General features: G+C 33.9%; 1 protein-coding gene across 1 annotated transcript; it reads right to left on the reverse strand.

The window, feature by feature from the left end:
- Positions 1–452: 452 nt before the first annotated feature.
- LOC108224904 (protein ALTERED PHOSPHATE STARVATION RESPONSE 1) lies at positions 453–5,089 on the reverse strand. Its single transcript, XM_017399664.2, has 4 exons — positions 3,743–5,089; positions 2,621–2,841; positions 1,769–1,992; positions 453–1,682 (listed from the first exon to the last, which is right to left on the reverse strand). The coding sequence occupies exons 1-4, from the start codon at positions 4,671–4,673 to the stop codon at positions 845–847; spliced, it is 2,214 nt and encodes a 737-aa protein (XP_017255153.1). The 5' UTR covers positions 4,674–5,089; the 3' UTR covers positions 453–844.
- Positions 5,090–13,433: the final 8,344 nt, after the last annotated feature.

Consider the following 13,433-nt stretch of genomic DNA (forward strand, 5'->3'; position numbering starts at 1 on the left):
GATAGAAGATTCAAGGAGCATACAATGAAATCTTTATCATATTGAATGCCAGCTGAAGCATCAACCTGAAATGAAGTTGTAATTATTGTTTGGCAATATAATGTACATGTTTTGTACCTGTATCATCGAGGAGCCACTATCTGTGAGGAAAAAATGGACCTTAAGAGGTCAAAGTTTCTCACTTTAGTTTGATTTGGTAAATATAATAGCAAACTTTGGTGAACTATGAACCTTTTAACTGTAAATTCATCTTCAAGCTTCTCTTTTGCTTTGTTCTACACTTGTGTGGAATTGAAGCTAAGAGAAATAAACTACAGATTTCAAATAACTTTTAAATGCAAAATCATTTTTAGAGATGAAACAGTAAATATGTTTTAGTGACAAAGCTTACACAATTGTAATCATTTTATGAACATTTGGACAACAAGTACTACTAGATATATGGAGGAGAATTATAGGATAAACAAATATATCATTTTCTGCAATAACTAAATTACACACAGTTGCCCTATGCCCACCCCTCAACTCCATCTTTATACAACTGAATGAGATTTCGCCTACAAAGATGCATGGGATATGAGGTAAGCTTGGAAATATTCTTAACAAAATTTAGGCAACTTGGTCATTTCTGCTCTGACTAAAATGTGATAGTGACTACTAAAACACAAACTACAAATAAATATGAAAATGCCTCAGCGAGCTGCTTCAGCACAATCAAATATACAACTACTCCCGATTCGTTTAAAGCCGGAAATCAAGAAACATTTGTACTAGCTCTATGTCATCTAATACCTTCTCCAACGTGCAAAGCCGGAAATCAAGAAACATTTGTACTAGTTCTATGTCATCTAATGCCATCTCCAACGTGCGACGTTTCTATACATGTAGGGTTTTCAACTTTATGAGCTCCTTCTTTGTAACTGATAAGGTCCTGATACATCTTCAAAGAGGCCCTGGAAAAATCTGTCAAGGACTCAAAGACTCTACAGAATCCTGTCTGAAAACCATTTAACGTGGTCCTTTGTGTTTCTTGCATGCTGTTCTGGTGCTTTTCCTTCTCTATCTCAACCTTGGCTCTAAAATCATCTAACAAATCCTTCCTATCTCTCAAATACTCGAACTGAGAATCAGTGTCTAACTCTGAATTGTGCTCAAAATGGTTGGGTCTATAAATCTTGTTCTCTGTTTTCTGAAGTGTTATAATCTTTTTGTCAAGCACCTTTGATAAACTGTCAACTTTCCTCTTCTGCTGCTGCTCCTCTTCTTGCTGATTCAACAATGCCTTGACATCCTTTGCAAAGCTTTTAATGGCATAACCCACCATTTTATCAGGTAATTTCTGTAAAAGATTTAACCAATCTTGGCAAATTAGAAGCAACTGGGGCCCATTAGATCCATTTGGCGGGGCAGAACCTCTTCTCTTTGAGTAAAATTCAACTTCAGGAACCACAAACTTAGACAGCCAGCCATGAAGAGCTTCGATGTATGCCTTCTGTGCCAACATGTACTCTTTAAAGCATGTATGCCAGTTCTGAAGCTCTGCCCTGAGCTGAAGAGTAGCAAGTAGATGACTGTTGTTGCTAAATTTTCCGTAAGAAGGGCAGGTAAATGTCTTAACTTCAAACATAATTTTAGTCTGGATTTCGTGGCATTCCATCATAGTCTTCCATGTATTCATCATACTGCACAAAGGTAAAATAACAAAAGTAAAGTAGTACTCCTAAAACATTCATTTAACCCCAGTAGTGTGTAGGAGTTAACAACTAACCCTTGTAGCAATTCAATGATCTGAGGTTGCAGTTCTTCATCTCTTAGTTTTTCAATTCTTGAGGAGATTGATTCAGCACTTCGAATTGCAACCAGTATTCTGCTATATAAATCCTTGACTGCAGCCCTAGTCTTGTCCACTGTTTGTCCTTCCTCTCCTCTTGCATCTTGATCTCTTAGTTGGTTACATTTCTTCTCATATATTTTCCGTATGCTATCTCCATCCTAATAGAAATTAAACTGTATAATTACAAAAAGTAGAAGCATGATAAAGTATGAAAGAAGCTTTTAGGGCATACTGCTGGCATGACCAAAACATTTTTTACAGTGCAAAGAAAAATCAATCTTTCACGCGTCCAGAAGCAATCCTTAATAAAGATTGATTTTCATACTCATAGAGGGTTCTTGCTTTCGCCTTCTTATCTCTAGTGAGTTGCAAAAGCAGGAAACAAAAGTAGGTGGATAATCTGTCACTCTTTCAGCTTGAAATATGATCACTGTAACTGAAATCTAGTTACATTTGGCCTTCTCCTTTACTATAAATTGTTTAGAACATAAATATGTAATCTTACGGAATACATGACATAGATTAATGGAGACCATTTACCTGCCTATTAGTTTTTGGAGTGAGATTTCCACCCTAAAGAACTAATATAGCAATTTATTTGTATATAGGGATACAGTAGAGATAGGAGTGCACAGTGAACAGTGCTCAAATTTTGTGCAGTTTTCAGCTTCCTATAAGCAAGTCCACAACACTTGGTTCAGAATCCTTGAAAATATAATGCAGAAAAGCATATTAAATATCAAATTTATAACTAGAGCAGCTGACACAGTTATAGCAATGGTTTACCTTAACCTCTTCATAGAGCTTTTTCTCCCAAGCATATAGCCTACCCAGGGTCAATGAATGACTTCCAGAGTCCATTCCGCCATAGTCATCAAATAGATCATTCTTAAATTCAGTCCATGGTGAAGAGTTTTTAGAATTTGATACTGCAAGACTCTTGCAGGATGATGAGCGAGATGAACTGGAACGCAACGTGATATCTTGGATGAGTTTAGCTGACTTCTCTGCATAAACAAACATTAAAATTGACACCAAGGGAAAAGATAAAAATTAGAATTGTGTTTCTAAATACAGAAACTGAAGAATGCGGAACAAGAAAGATAAATCAGCGAGGCAATAGGTAGACCATCAAGTAAAAATGAAAAATAGATGGGGGCACAGCTTATGTGCAACAAATGACAAACAAGAAAACACAAACAAACAATTCTGACCAAAAAATATACACAAAAAATTCCAATTAAGTTACTAAATTAGTCCAAAAAATTATGAAGAGGGAACAGGAAAAAGTTACAGGATAAGAACATCACTGCAGCTGAAATTGCTAAGTACTAGAAGGTTTTAAGGCCATCTGTGCCTTTAAACCAGCTTAGTTTTAAAGGGAGGGAGGGGGGGTCTCAGATTCAATAATGCAGTTTACACCTGTCAAAGCCAGAGCTGTATTGACAAACTAAAGTCCAAATTATATTCACAGAGGTCACACTGGTGAGCTAGGAAGGGAGGGTTACAAAGTGAAAACAGCAAAAGCAAAAACTTTCTGAGATCAACCCAAATTGACCAAAAAAACTCTTCTTATTAGAAAAAAATGAAAATAGAGGCCCACTATAACAAGGTGGATTAAATAAAAAATGCTCAAACAAAAGTTTAAACATGCTGTGGGCATAATTGGACACCATCCATATAACCACATCACCACTAAAATAAGCATGTCATACGAAGGTAAGTATGATATATAGAATGTAAAAGAGGGTCATAACTTGCAAATTCTCAGATCTGTGAACCATAAAGTGTTAATAGGAGTATATCCTAATTGCTTTGGTGAAGATGTTCACAATTATTGCAGAATAACTTTAAAAACTGGTCAGGTAACATATAAATACAAGTATGAAGAGGAAATAAAAAAGGCACCTTTAATTTCCTCGAAATTAGATTGCAAGTGGACTCTATTTGCCTCAAGCATCTTCGAAACCTCCTTGCCAGATTCATATGCCCTAAGGAAATGATCTTCGATATCCTTCAAAGCTTCCAACAACTCCCTTCCCCTTACAGGTGAATGAACCACTGTTAAATCCTTTTGCTCATTTCCTGGGTGGGTGATGTTAGAATCAAGATCCACTGGTTCTACAGTCTCCTCAACTTGAACTTTCTTTTCATTATCAGTCACCACCACATTGCTTTTTCCCTCCATTCTAACAGTCTCTTGTTCTACTTCTTCTTCTTCTTCTTCTTCTAGGTCTGGAATTCCTTCCTCTTCCCTAACCACCCTCAAATCATCCTCAGAGTTCCTACCATAACCACTAATAACCCCTGGTCTCATCCCTGCAAAAGGGTCAAAATAATCCCACCCAAAATCAGGCATGTCCATATAAAAATACCCACAAGAAGAAGAAGTGTCTTGTTGCTTTTGGTACACAAAAGGCTGCTCTTCCCTCTCAACTTTCTGGTACATACAAGCTTGTTGTTGGGCTTGCTCCACTCTCTCCTCTGAAGATGAAGTTGCAGAGGACTCACAATGTAGAGGTGTTTGAGCAGGCTGTGGAGATGGTTCTGAGTGTTGAATGAACAAAGGGTTTGAAACCACCACATTTTCACTTTCATCTTCATCTTGTTGAGATGGTGGGGGAAAAGTGATGAGAAATGATGAAGAGGGTGAGGAATGTGTAGCAACAAACAGATTTATTGCAGCTGAAACTCCAAACAGAGCTTGACAGTACCTAAAATGTGCATCTGCAAGACCATATCTTGTGTCCACAGCTAGCTTTAGCTGTCTCTTTCTTTCTCTGCATATTGAAACCACTTGTTCTTCTTCTTCCTCTAGCTTTGAGGCTACACACCCCATCTCACACAACAAAATGGTGCCTGTTTGTGTCTGCTTTTTCAACCCTTTTCTTGTTTTAGGGTAAACTCAACTGGGGTTTTGCTAAAGCCCTAACACAGAAACTCCACAACCACAACCCGTTTCATCCAAAACTAGAGAGAGTGAACCTGGGTCTGGGGTGAGAGAGAGAGAACGAGAGAGAGAGAATTATTTTATTGTTTTTTAGGAGTAATTAATCTTGTTCATGTTAAAAATCTGCAATCAAGAAGGAATAGATTATCTAGAGAGAGAGAGATTATGAGAAATGTGCATAATGAATGAAATATAGCTAGTGAAATAAGCTGACACATACACAGTGATAGATACTAGTGTAGAGAGAGACAGAGGAGAGTAGGGGGGAGTGGGGTGTCAAAGCCAAAATAGTAGGGGCTCGAGGAGGAAGAGAGTGAAAAGTGTAAACCAACCTTGTGTTTGCCAATTTGTTACCAACTGTTGTAATATTAAAATTACTCCCTCAGGGCGTTTCATTGTTTACACGTATTTACTACATGCTAAAAATTAATATTTTTAAAATTTTATTTTTCTGAATAAAAATATTGATGTTATATTTTTATTTAAAAAAAAAATTACAAAAATATTAATATTTACTATACAATCAAAGCACCTAAAATTACGTGTAAAAAGTCAAACATCATGAATAATGAATCAGACAGAGGGTATGTTTCATTTTAATAAAATCATACCCCTTACACTCCTGCTGCTTCGAATTTATTTAGGGTTTGTTCAGGGTGAGGTCAAAAGCCATATTTGTTTCTAGCCTTTTTCATAAACAATGTCTAAAAGCATTTCCAACGTTCTCTTAGTTAACTCTTATATTATAATATAAAATCCGTCTTTTTAATGTGTGCCCAAGGGCACACAATAATCACTAAATTCTATAAAAATGGCCTATTCTGATTGGTGGAGTTGATGTGAATGCAGGGGGTCATTCCCATTTATTATTCATCCATCAATCAAAAGGAACTATTTTTATTGGAGTTAGGGACTATTGTGTGCCCTTGGGCACACCATAGAAAATCCCATATAAAATACGGTTTGGCTAATGTGTGCCCATGGGCACATGCTAAACACGGAAATTTTTGTATTTGGGAGATTTTGATTGGTGTGATTGGTGTATTTGCAGCGGGGTCCACCATTATCATGAGATAGGAGCCAATCAAAATGATCAAAACACAAAATTTTCCGCGCTTAGCATGTGCCCATGGGCACACCATAGAAAAACCGTATAAAATATTAGACTTTTAGTAATTTAATACAATTTTAAGAGTCTCAAGTCCAACAATATTTTTTATACTTGCTCTTAAGTTTATATTTTATTTTTGTTTGGACTTTGTATATGACAAAAATTCAAATGCAATTGGAGGAATGAATACTTTATTGTAAAAAATAAGTTAAGAGCTATGTAGTTGCTCTTAACTTTGAGGAGAGAGGAAAAAGAAATAAGAAACTCTTGGCGATTTGAAGAGCTACTAAGAGTCTCTCGGAGTAACAAATTCTTTCTCCCTCCTCAAATTTTAATTTAAGAGCTCATTTAAAAGTTTATTGAAGATGCTCTAAAATAATTATTACAAGAAATAATCTGATGTGTTAGTTATTAATATCGAATTATTCAATATTTGTTTTTTGAAAAAGAATGCTACTACATCATATCGCGTTTAGTTTTGAAATTCTTTTCAAAATATAGCACGATATGATATTCTAGTGTGAAGCGTTTAATAAATTAGTGTATAAAACTTAAAATGCTAAACGATGTGGTGTTAATAAGAGAAAGATAGATGAACTTGATTGCTTCAATTGTAAAATAATATTTTGGTTCATCTTCTTCTATACACTAGTATATGAAACCTTATTAGAAAAAAAATAAGAGATTCGGCCAACACACGTTAAAAAACTTGTAGTTCATATTCTCCAACACTAGTATATGAGTCTTATTGAAAAACATAACACGATATGATGTTTAGTGTGAAGCGCCAAATAGAATAGTGTTTAGAATTTAAAATGCTAAATGATGTGGTGTTAAGAAGAAAAAGATAGATGAACGTGATTGCGTCTTCAATTGTAAAATAGTATTTTAATTCTTCTTTTTATATGTATTAGTATTTAGGTGTTCTTAACTACTTTTCATAAAATAAAATAATCACTTTCTTCTATTTCTATTCACTTTTCTCAAATTCTCTCAAATATGAATAAGAAGCAAGTGTCTAGAGTAGGGTTGAAGTTGTCACGATATTCAATGTATTAATTTACTAGGAGCCACATATTATATTATTTTTTAAGGACGGATTTAAGAGCACCACTGGAGATGTTCTAAAAATTCTGCGCCTAATAATTTCATGTGGAACATGATGACACGTATGGTGTGTGTGTGAATTTAGTTTTAGATTGAGACCGAAATATGGATCAAACTATAAAATCTTAAGATTACAACAAATATTAAAAACATTTCTAGTGTATGTGTCTTTGAATTTTAAAATTAGACGGAATATTACATTTTCGAATAAGATATAGAAAACTTCCATATTATAATTTTATTTTATATTTAAAATACCTATTGCCCATTTTTCTAATATGAATCTTTTTAAATTTGGCATTACATAAATTTTTTTAAAAAATGCGAGGTATTTAAAAGTTATTTCTAATTCTTTTCTCTAAAACGTAATGGCAATATTTTATTCATTCGAATCATATTAATAATAATGTCCTAATATATATTTATAAATTAATTTATTTGCAGGGAAAGCATTGTCCAATTATAATATTGTAGAAAGCATTCTGTATGTAAATATAATTGTGGAAAGAGGCATGAGGCATCGACGAATGTGCCCCATTAGGCATAAACGAATGTAGGACAAATTTTTTTACGCTGAGTTTCTAATAACTACTACTCCACTCATGATTTATAAATTAGAATGTGAGAAATTAAAAAAATTTAATAATTTTAAATTTGTTAAAGAATTAGAATTTAACTTTACTTTATCCATCTTTGACATATTAATTGCAGGTATACGGTTCTTATGTTTTTATTGCAAATATACGGTTGCTTTATTAAACTAATAGAAACACGTACTTGCAAAAATACGGTAATTGTTTGTTAAAATTGTATACGAAACTTGCATTTGCTTTAAATATTAACAGAAGTCCCTTTCCACTTTCACTCCATCTTTTTTTTTTGGGGTTATATATCATACTGGCCACCCATTACGTCAAAATGTCTCACTTTACCCACCCATCTCATCGGGGACTCGTTTAAGCCACTATAAACCAAATATATATCATTTTACTCACATCCCTATTTATACCTATTTACTTAATCATTTATAAAAAATCAACCGTTTGTTTTTTTACTACAAAACCACCTTGAGTACCTTCATAATTGTCTCTATTATTTATTAAAATAATTTAGAAATTTTTAAGGCAACATACTTAGGGTGATCACATAAATATATATATTTATTTCTAAATATTTTTTTTTAATAAATAGCTATGTTGCTTTATTAATTTTCAAATTATTTTGATAAATACTAGAGACAATTATGAAGGTATTCGAGGTGGTTTTGTAGCAAAAAAGCAAATGGTTAATTTTTGATAAATGATTAAATAAAAATGTATGAATAGTATTGTGGGTAAAATGATATATATTTTGTTTACAGTGGCTCAAACGAGTCTCCGATGAGATGAGTGGGTAAAGTGAGACATTTTGACGTAATGGGTGACCAGTTTGATATAAAACCCCCTTTTTTTTGGAGGTGACAAAGGCAATACAAATTATGTCGGTGGTCGTCATAGCAATTCAGGGTTGATTTTTGAAGATACACAAATTTTTATCGAGTCAGATCTATCCAAATTTGACAACGTCGACATCGCCGTTGTGGTTGTAATCATCGTGACAGTGATTTGATTGCGAAACAATGATCTAAACATAGTGGATTATGCATAATTGAGAGATGACATGATGGTGATGATGAGGCGGGGCAAGAATAACGATGGGGTCGGGAAAACAAAAAAGTTCAGAGAAAGGAGAAGAAAATGACAGTCATAACAGGTAGAGATAGGCATAAACGAATGTAGGACAAATTTTTTTACGCTGAGTTTCTAATAACTACTACTCCACTCATGATTTATAAATTAGAATGTGAGAAATTAAAAAAATTTAATAATTTTAAATTTGTTAAAGAAATAGAATTTAATTTTACTTTATCCATCTTTGACATATTAATTGCAGGTATACGGTTCTTATGTTTTTATTGCAAACATACGGTTGCTTTATTAAACTAATAGAAACACTTGCAAAAATACGGTAATTGTTTGTTAAAATTGTATACGAAACTTGCATTTGCTTTAAATATTAACAGAATTCCCTTTCCACTTTCACTCCATCTTTTTTTTTGGAGGTGACAAAGGCAATACAAATTATGTCGGTGGTCGTCATAGCAATTCAGGGTTGATTTTTGAAGATACACAAATTTTTATCGAGTCAGATCTATCCAAATTTGACAACGTCGACATCGCCGTTGTGATTGTAATCATCGTGACAGTGATTTGATTGCGAAACAATGGTCCAAACATAGTGGATTATGCATAATTGAGAGATGACATGTTGGTGATGAAGAGGCGGGGCAAGAATAACGATGGGGTCGGGAAAACAAAAAAAGTTCAGAGAAAGGAGAAGAAAATGGCAGTCATAACAGGTAGAGTCGATAGATACATATAATGTTTTGGTTTTTTGTTTGATTTCAGATTTTCTTTTGGTTGCTGTTTTGATTGCCTTTGTGGTATCAGTGTTGGCCTCGAAGAGGCGATTGTTTCTCAATCATTTGCAACTCACTATGCAACCAAATATAATTTTTAACTTCGTCAAAAAAAAAATATAATTTTTAACAAATTTTTCTAAAGTTGCATTTATAGTTACACGTAGAGTTGCTAGGAGTTGCAGATATGGTTGCAAATGCAAATACCGTATTTTTGCTTTTTTTTTCTTGGAATATAGTATTTTTACAATTTGTTTGAAAAATTGGTAGTATTTTTGCAAAAAATAAATAAAATTTAAGTATGGGTATATATGAAAAACCCCATTACATTGTTATCATAATTTTTCCATACAATAAATTACAACTATCAATTAATATATACAAACAAAAATAATAATAATTTCACTTATTAATAAGGTATATGCGACACGAGTTTGTTGTGTGCCCATGAACACGTGCAAGGACATATTTAGCATGGCGGCATAGGGGTACTTGCCCCCGCTGACCTTCATAATGGATATAAATTTTTATAATAATTCTCAGTAAATAGTTTTTTTACCCTCATGGTTTAGGTGTTCTATGTTACTTCAGGATTTAAAGATTTGATTCATTTAGCAAATTTGTTGCCCCTCTTCTTTTCTTTCTCTTTTTGTTATATTGTGCCCCCACTATTTCAAAAGTCCGGCTCCGTCCTTGGGCACGTGCTAAACACTGCTCCCTTCGTCCCCTTTTATATATCCATTTGACTTTTGACGAGTCAATTTGATTATATTTTGACTGGAATTTACATGTATCATATAATTGAGTAAAATAATAAAGATTATATCATTAGAAATTATATTTAGTCTATTTTAATATGCAATTTTAAGATTTTAAAAATAATGAATAAAAATTTGTAATGTTTAGTCAAACAAAGATTAACTTGACTCCTCGAAAAATAAATAGACATGTAAAAAGGAACGGAAGAAGTAAATTTTATATGTTTGGATTATTTTGATTGGTAATTTGGTATGATTATTGTATATGAGGAGGTCCACCATTATTAAAAAATAAAAAATCAGTCAAAATGAGTCCAAATATATAAATTTTACAACAGTACTTAGCATTATGCTCGCGAGGACATCATAGAAAAACGATGCCAGATTACTTAGAAGACGTTTAAGACCTTTGTCACAGGAAAGGAATAGGATAGCCAGCCTCAAATTTTTTTTGTGAAAAGGTGGAGTAACAAGTTTAGAGTACAAAGGCATTTGATTCCTTCTCTGCTGAAAATAAAGTTGCTGCAAAATGCAGCAGAGATTTTTTGGGGAGAGGGAGACAGGGCAGCTGACTAGTGAGTGAAACGAGGAGTCAAAGTTTGTCAATCACTGGGTAAAGGGGAGTAGTGCCAATGTTTATGTTTTCGAGTCTCGTAGGAGAGAGAGGCGGAGTCATTAACTTGTCTTGTTTCATGTTTACAAGAGCTTGTCAAGGGACTATTAACCATCGGTGTACAAGTGCATCAATGTACTACGTTGTCGATTCAAAATTGTGGATTCTAATTGTAGGTGCAATATATTAGCCTCAAAAATTAAGGGGGTATTTGGAAACCCGACATCTAGGTTTAAGTCAGAGACTCTTGTTCGTAACATTTGTGTAAAAGTTAAGAAGTATTTATAAAAAATTGAGAATACTAGTTTTTGTTTCATGACTTCTACTTCTTTCTCAAATACTCTAATTCATTATAAGTTCTAACTTCTACTTCACTTCTTTACTTTAAATAAGAAGTACTTATTTTAAGTTCGTCAAAAGGTGCTTAAGTCTGGCGATATTTTTATTTGTATTTTTTGTCAAATGATAATATACTACTATTTTATCCGTTTTACGTATTGAAAAATTATATTTTAAAACAAAAATAATTTTGTTAATATATAGACTCAAATATATATTGCTTTCGCTGCTTTTTCTTATTTAACGTTTTGACTTTTGACATATATTTTTAAATGAAATATATCTCCTCTTGTTTCTGTAGTATTCTTTCGCTTGGGAGCCAGGAATCTAGTGAAGAAACAAGCAATTTTTAATAATTAGCAATCATGACTTTTAAAATATATTGCAAATTTAGCATTAAGTATTAAAAGTTTTGCGGTGTAAATATTTTTTTTAGTTAAGAGTTTGCATAAAAAATTTGCTAAAACAATGACACCTGCTACATAATTATTATATAATCCTGCTTAGAATCTAGGTCCTTTGTGTTGCTGGTCTGTACTGCTTTTGGGTCTGTTCTGTTGTCCTTCCTCCTACTACAATTGGAGGCTTATTTATGCTAATATATTTCGCTTGCTGTTCAAAAAAAAAAAAAAAACTAAATGAAATCGGCTAAAATACATAAAAGGTAAAAATGAACAACATATGATAAAATTTATAAAGATTTTATTACAAGCGTGTTAAACAACGCTTTCTTAACTCGTTTTGAAGACACAACGCTTTCTCAAATGCTGCTACTAAGGTAGCTGCGGGCATTTTTCTGAAGATAGACCGATACAAACACACTACTCATTAAGGAAAATGACGAAACGAAGGATATAATATATATGTACAGCAGATGTTCTCCACCCCTTAGAATGACAATTTGTACCGAACCGATAAATATCCGATCCGTCCTCATCCAATTGGATTTTACCGAACCCGAATATTTCGGGTTCGGGTTTTAAATCCGAACTATTTTTAGATCGGGTTCGGGTTTATGGCATACTGTTTCGAACCCGACCCGAAAACTTGAAATTCGTTTCAAACCGAACCCAAACTCGAAACCGACCCGAAAACCATATATATATATATATATATATATATATATATATGTATGTATGTGTATATATATATTATTGATATTAATATTTAATATATTAGTAATATGTACATACATAGTCTACTTTAATATTAATAATTTTTAATATATGTTATTTATAGATATTTATCAAGTCATTGACCTAAAACTTGGTTAACTTGCACAGCTTGTTCATGCATTGAGGCTTCCAAATCAAAAATGTTATCCTGGTAATTACTTACGCATGTCATATTCATAGCTATATGTTCTCTAAAAGCTACTTCATCCTCCATGCCATCCAAACTAACCACGCTGTCGATTCTTCCTTTAAGCTCCAAATCAGGTGCTCGAGCAACTTCTTAATTTATCCGATGTTAGTATAGTGCGAGCAAGCCCGGCACAGGCTTTTGCCTTGACTCTTAATTCTGAAATCATGCAGCAATTAGCAATTATATATTTCGGGTTTCGGGTTAACCCGAACCCGAATAAAACCTGACGGGTTCGGGTTCGGGTTTACATAGTTTGGGTTTATAATATAAAATTGGGTTCGGGTTTGGTTTTTATAAAACCCGTTTCGACCGACCCGTTTGCCATCCCTACCCACCCCTATCAACTAGCATGGCTGCCGCTTTCACAACCATCGCATCTACTATGAACATCTATGTCACTGGTCAAAGTCAAGTATACAGCTAAAAAGGAAAACAAATACCCTTCGTACCATATGGGTATCCCTAACTATCTCAACATGGAAACTTCACCTCATGTCTCACCACCTAACATCGTCACACGGCTCGTGAACTACGCCCAACTCTCTCAGGATCCAACACACCAAGCTCGTAACTTTACGAGCCTCACCATCCCACTCACCCGTAGAAGGAAATTCCGTTAGACATTGTCTAGCTATGTTCTCAATGGCTCTCACCCTGGACTGTGCCTCTGAACTTGACAATGTTGCTCTCATCGCGGTAGTTTTCACCAAGGCATCCATAGACTCTCTGATCCCAGCATTTTGACCCTTAAAAAACTCGTACTCACGTTCTAGATAAGCATAAATGTTGTTGTGGATCCAAAATGGAGGGATGAGCTTCGTGCTTTATGACTACTGTCGTTGTTGAGATGCCTACGTATCTTCAGCTGAGTGAAGAATCAAGTTAAAAACGTAGTTTT

Source organism: Daucus carota, chromosome 6 (genome assembly GCF_001625215.2).
Source record: "Daucus carota subsp. sativus chromosome 6, DH1 v3.0, whole genome shotgun sequence".
Lineage (NCBI taxonomy): Eukaryota > Viridiplantae > Streptophyta > Magnoliopsida > Apiales > Apiaceae > Daucus > Daucus carota.

What these genes read in the sequence shown, in the direction of transcription:
- LOC108224904 (XM_017399664.2), bottom strand. Translation starts at nt 4,673, where the DNA reads ATGGGGTGTGTAGCCTCAAAGCTAGAGGAAGAAGAAGAACAAGTGGTT. An exon ending in TAATTTCGAGGAAATTAAAG is followed by an intron (nt 2,842 to 3,742) that starts GTGCCTTTTTTA and finishes TTGTTTATGCAG; the next exon opens with AGAAGTCAGCTAAACTCATC. An exon ending in ATCATTGAATTGCTACAAGG is followed by an intron (nt 1,683 to 1,768) that starts GTTAGTTGTTAA and finishes ACCTTTGTGCAG; the next exon opens with TATGATGAATACATGGAAGA.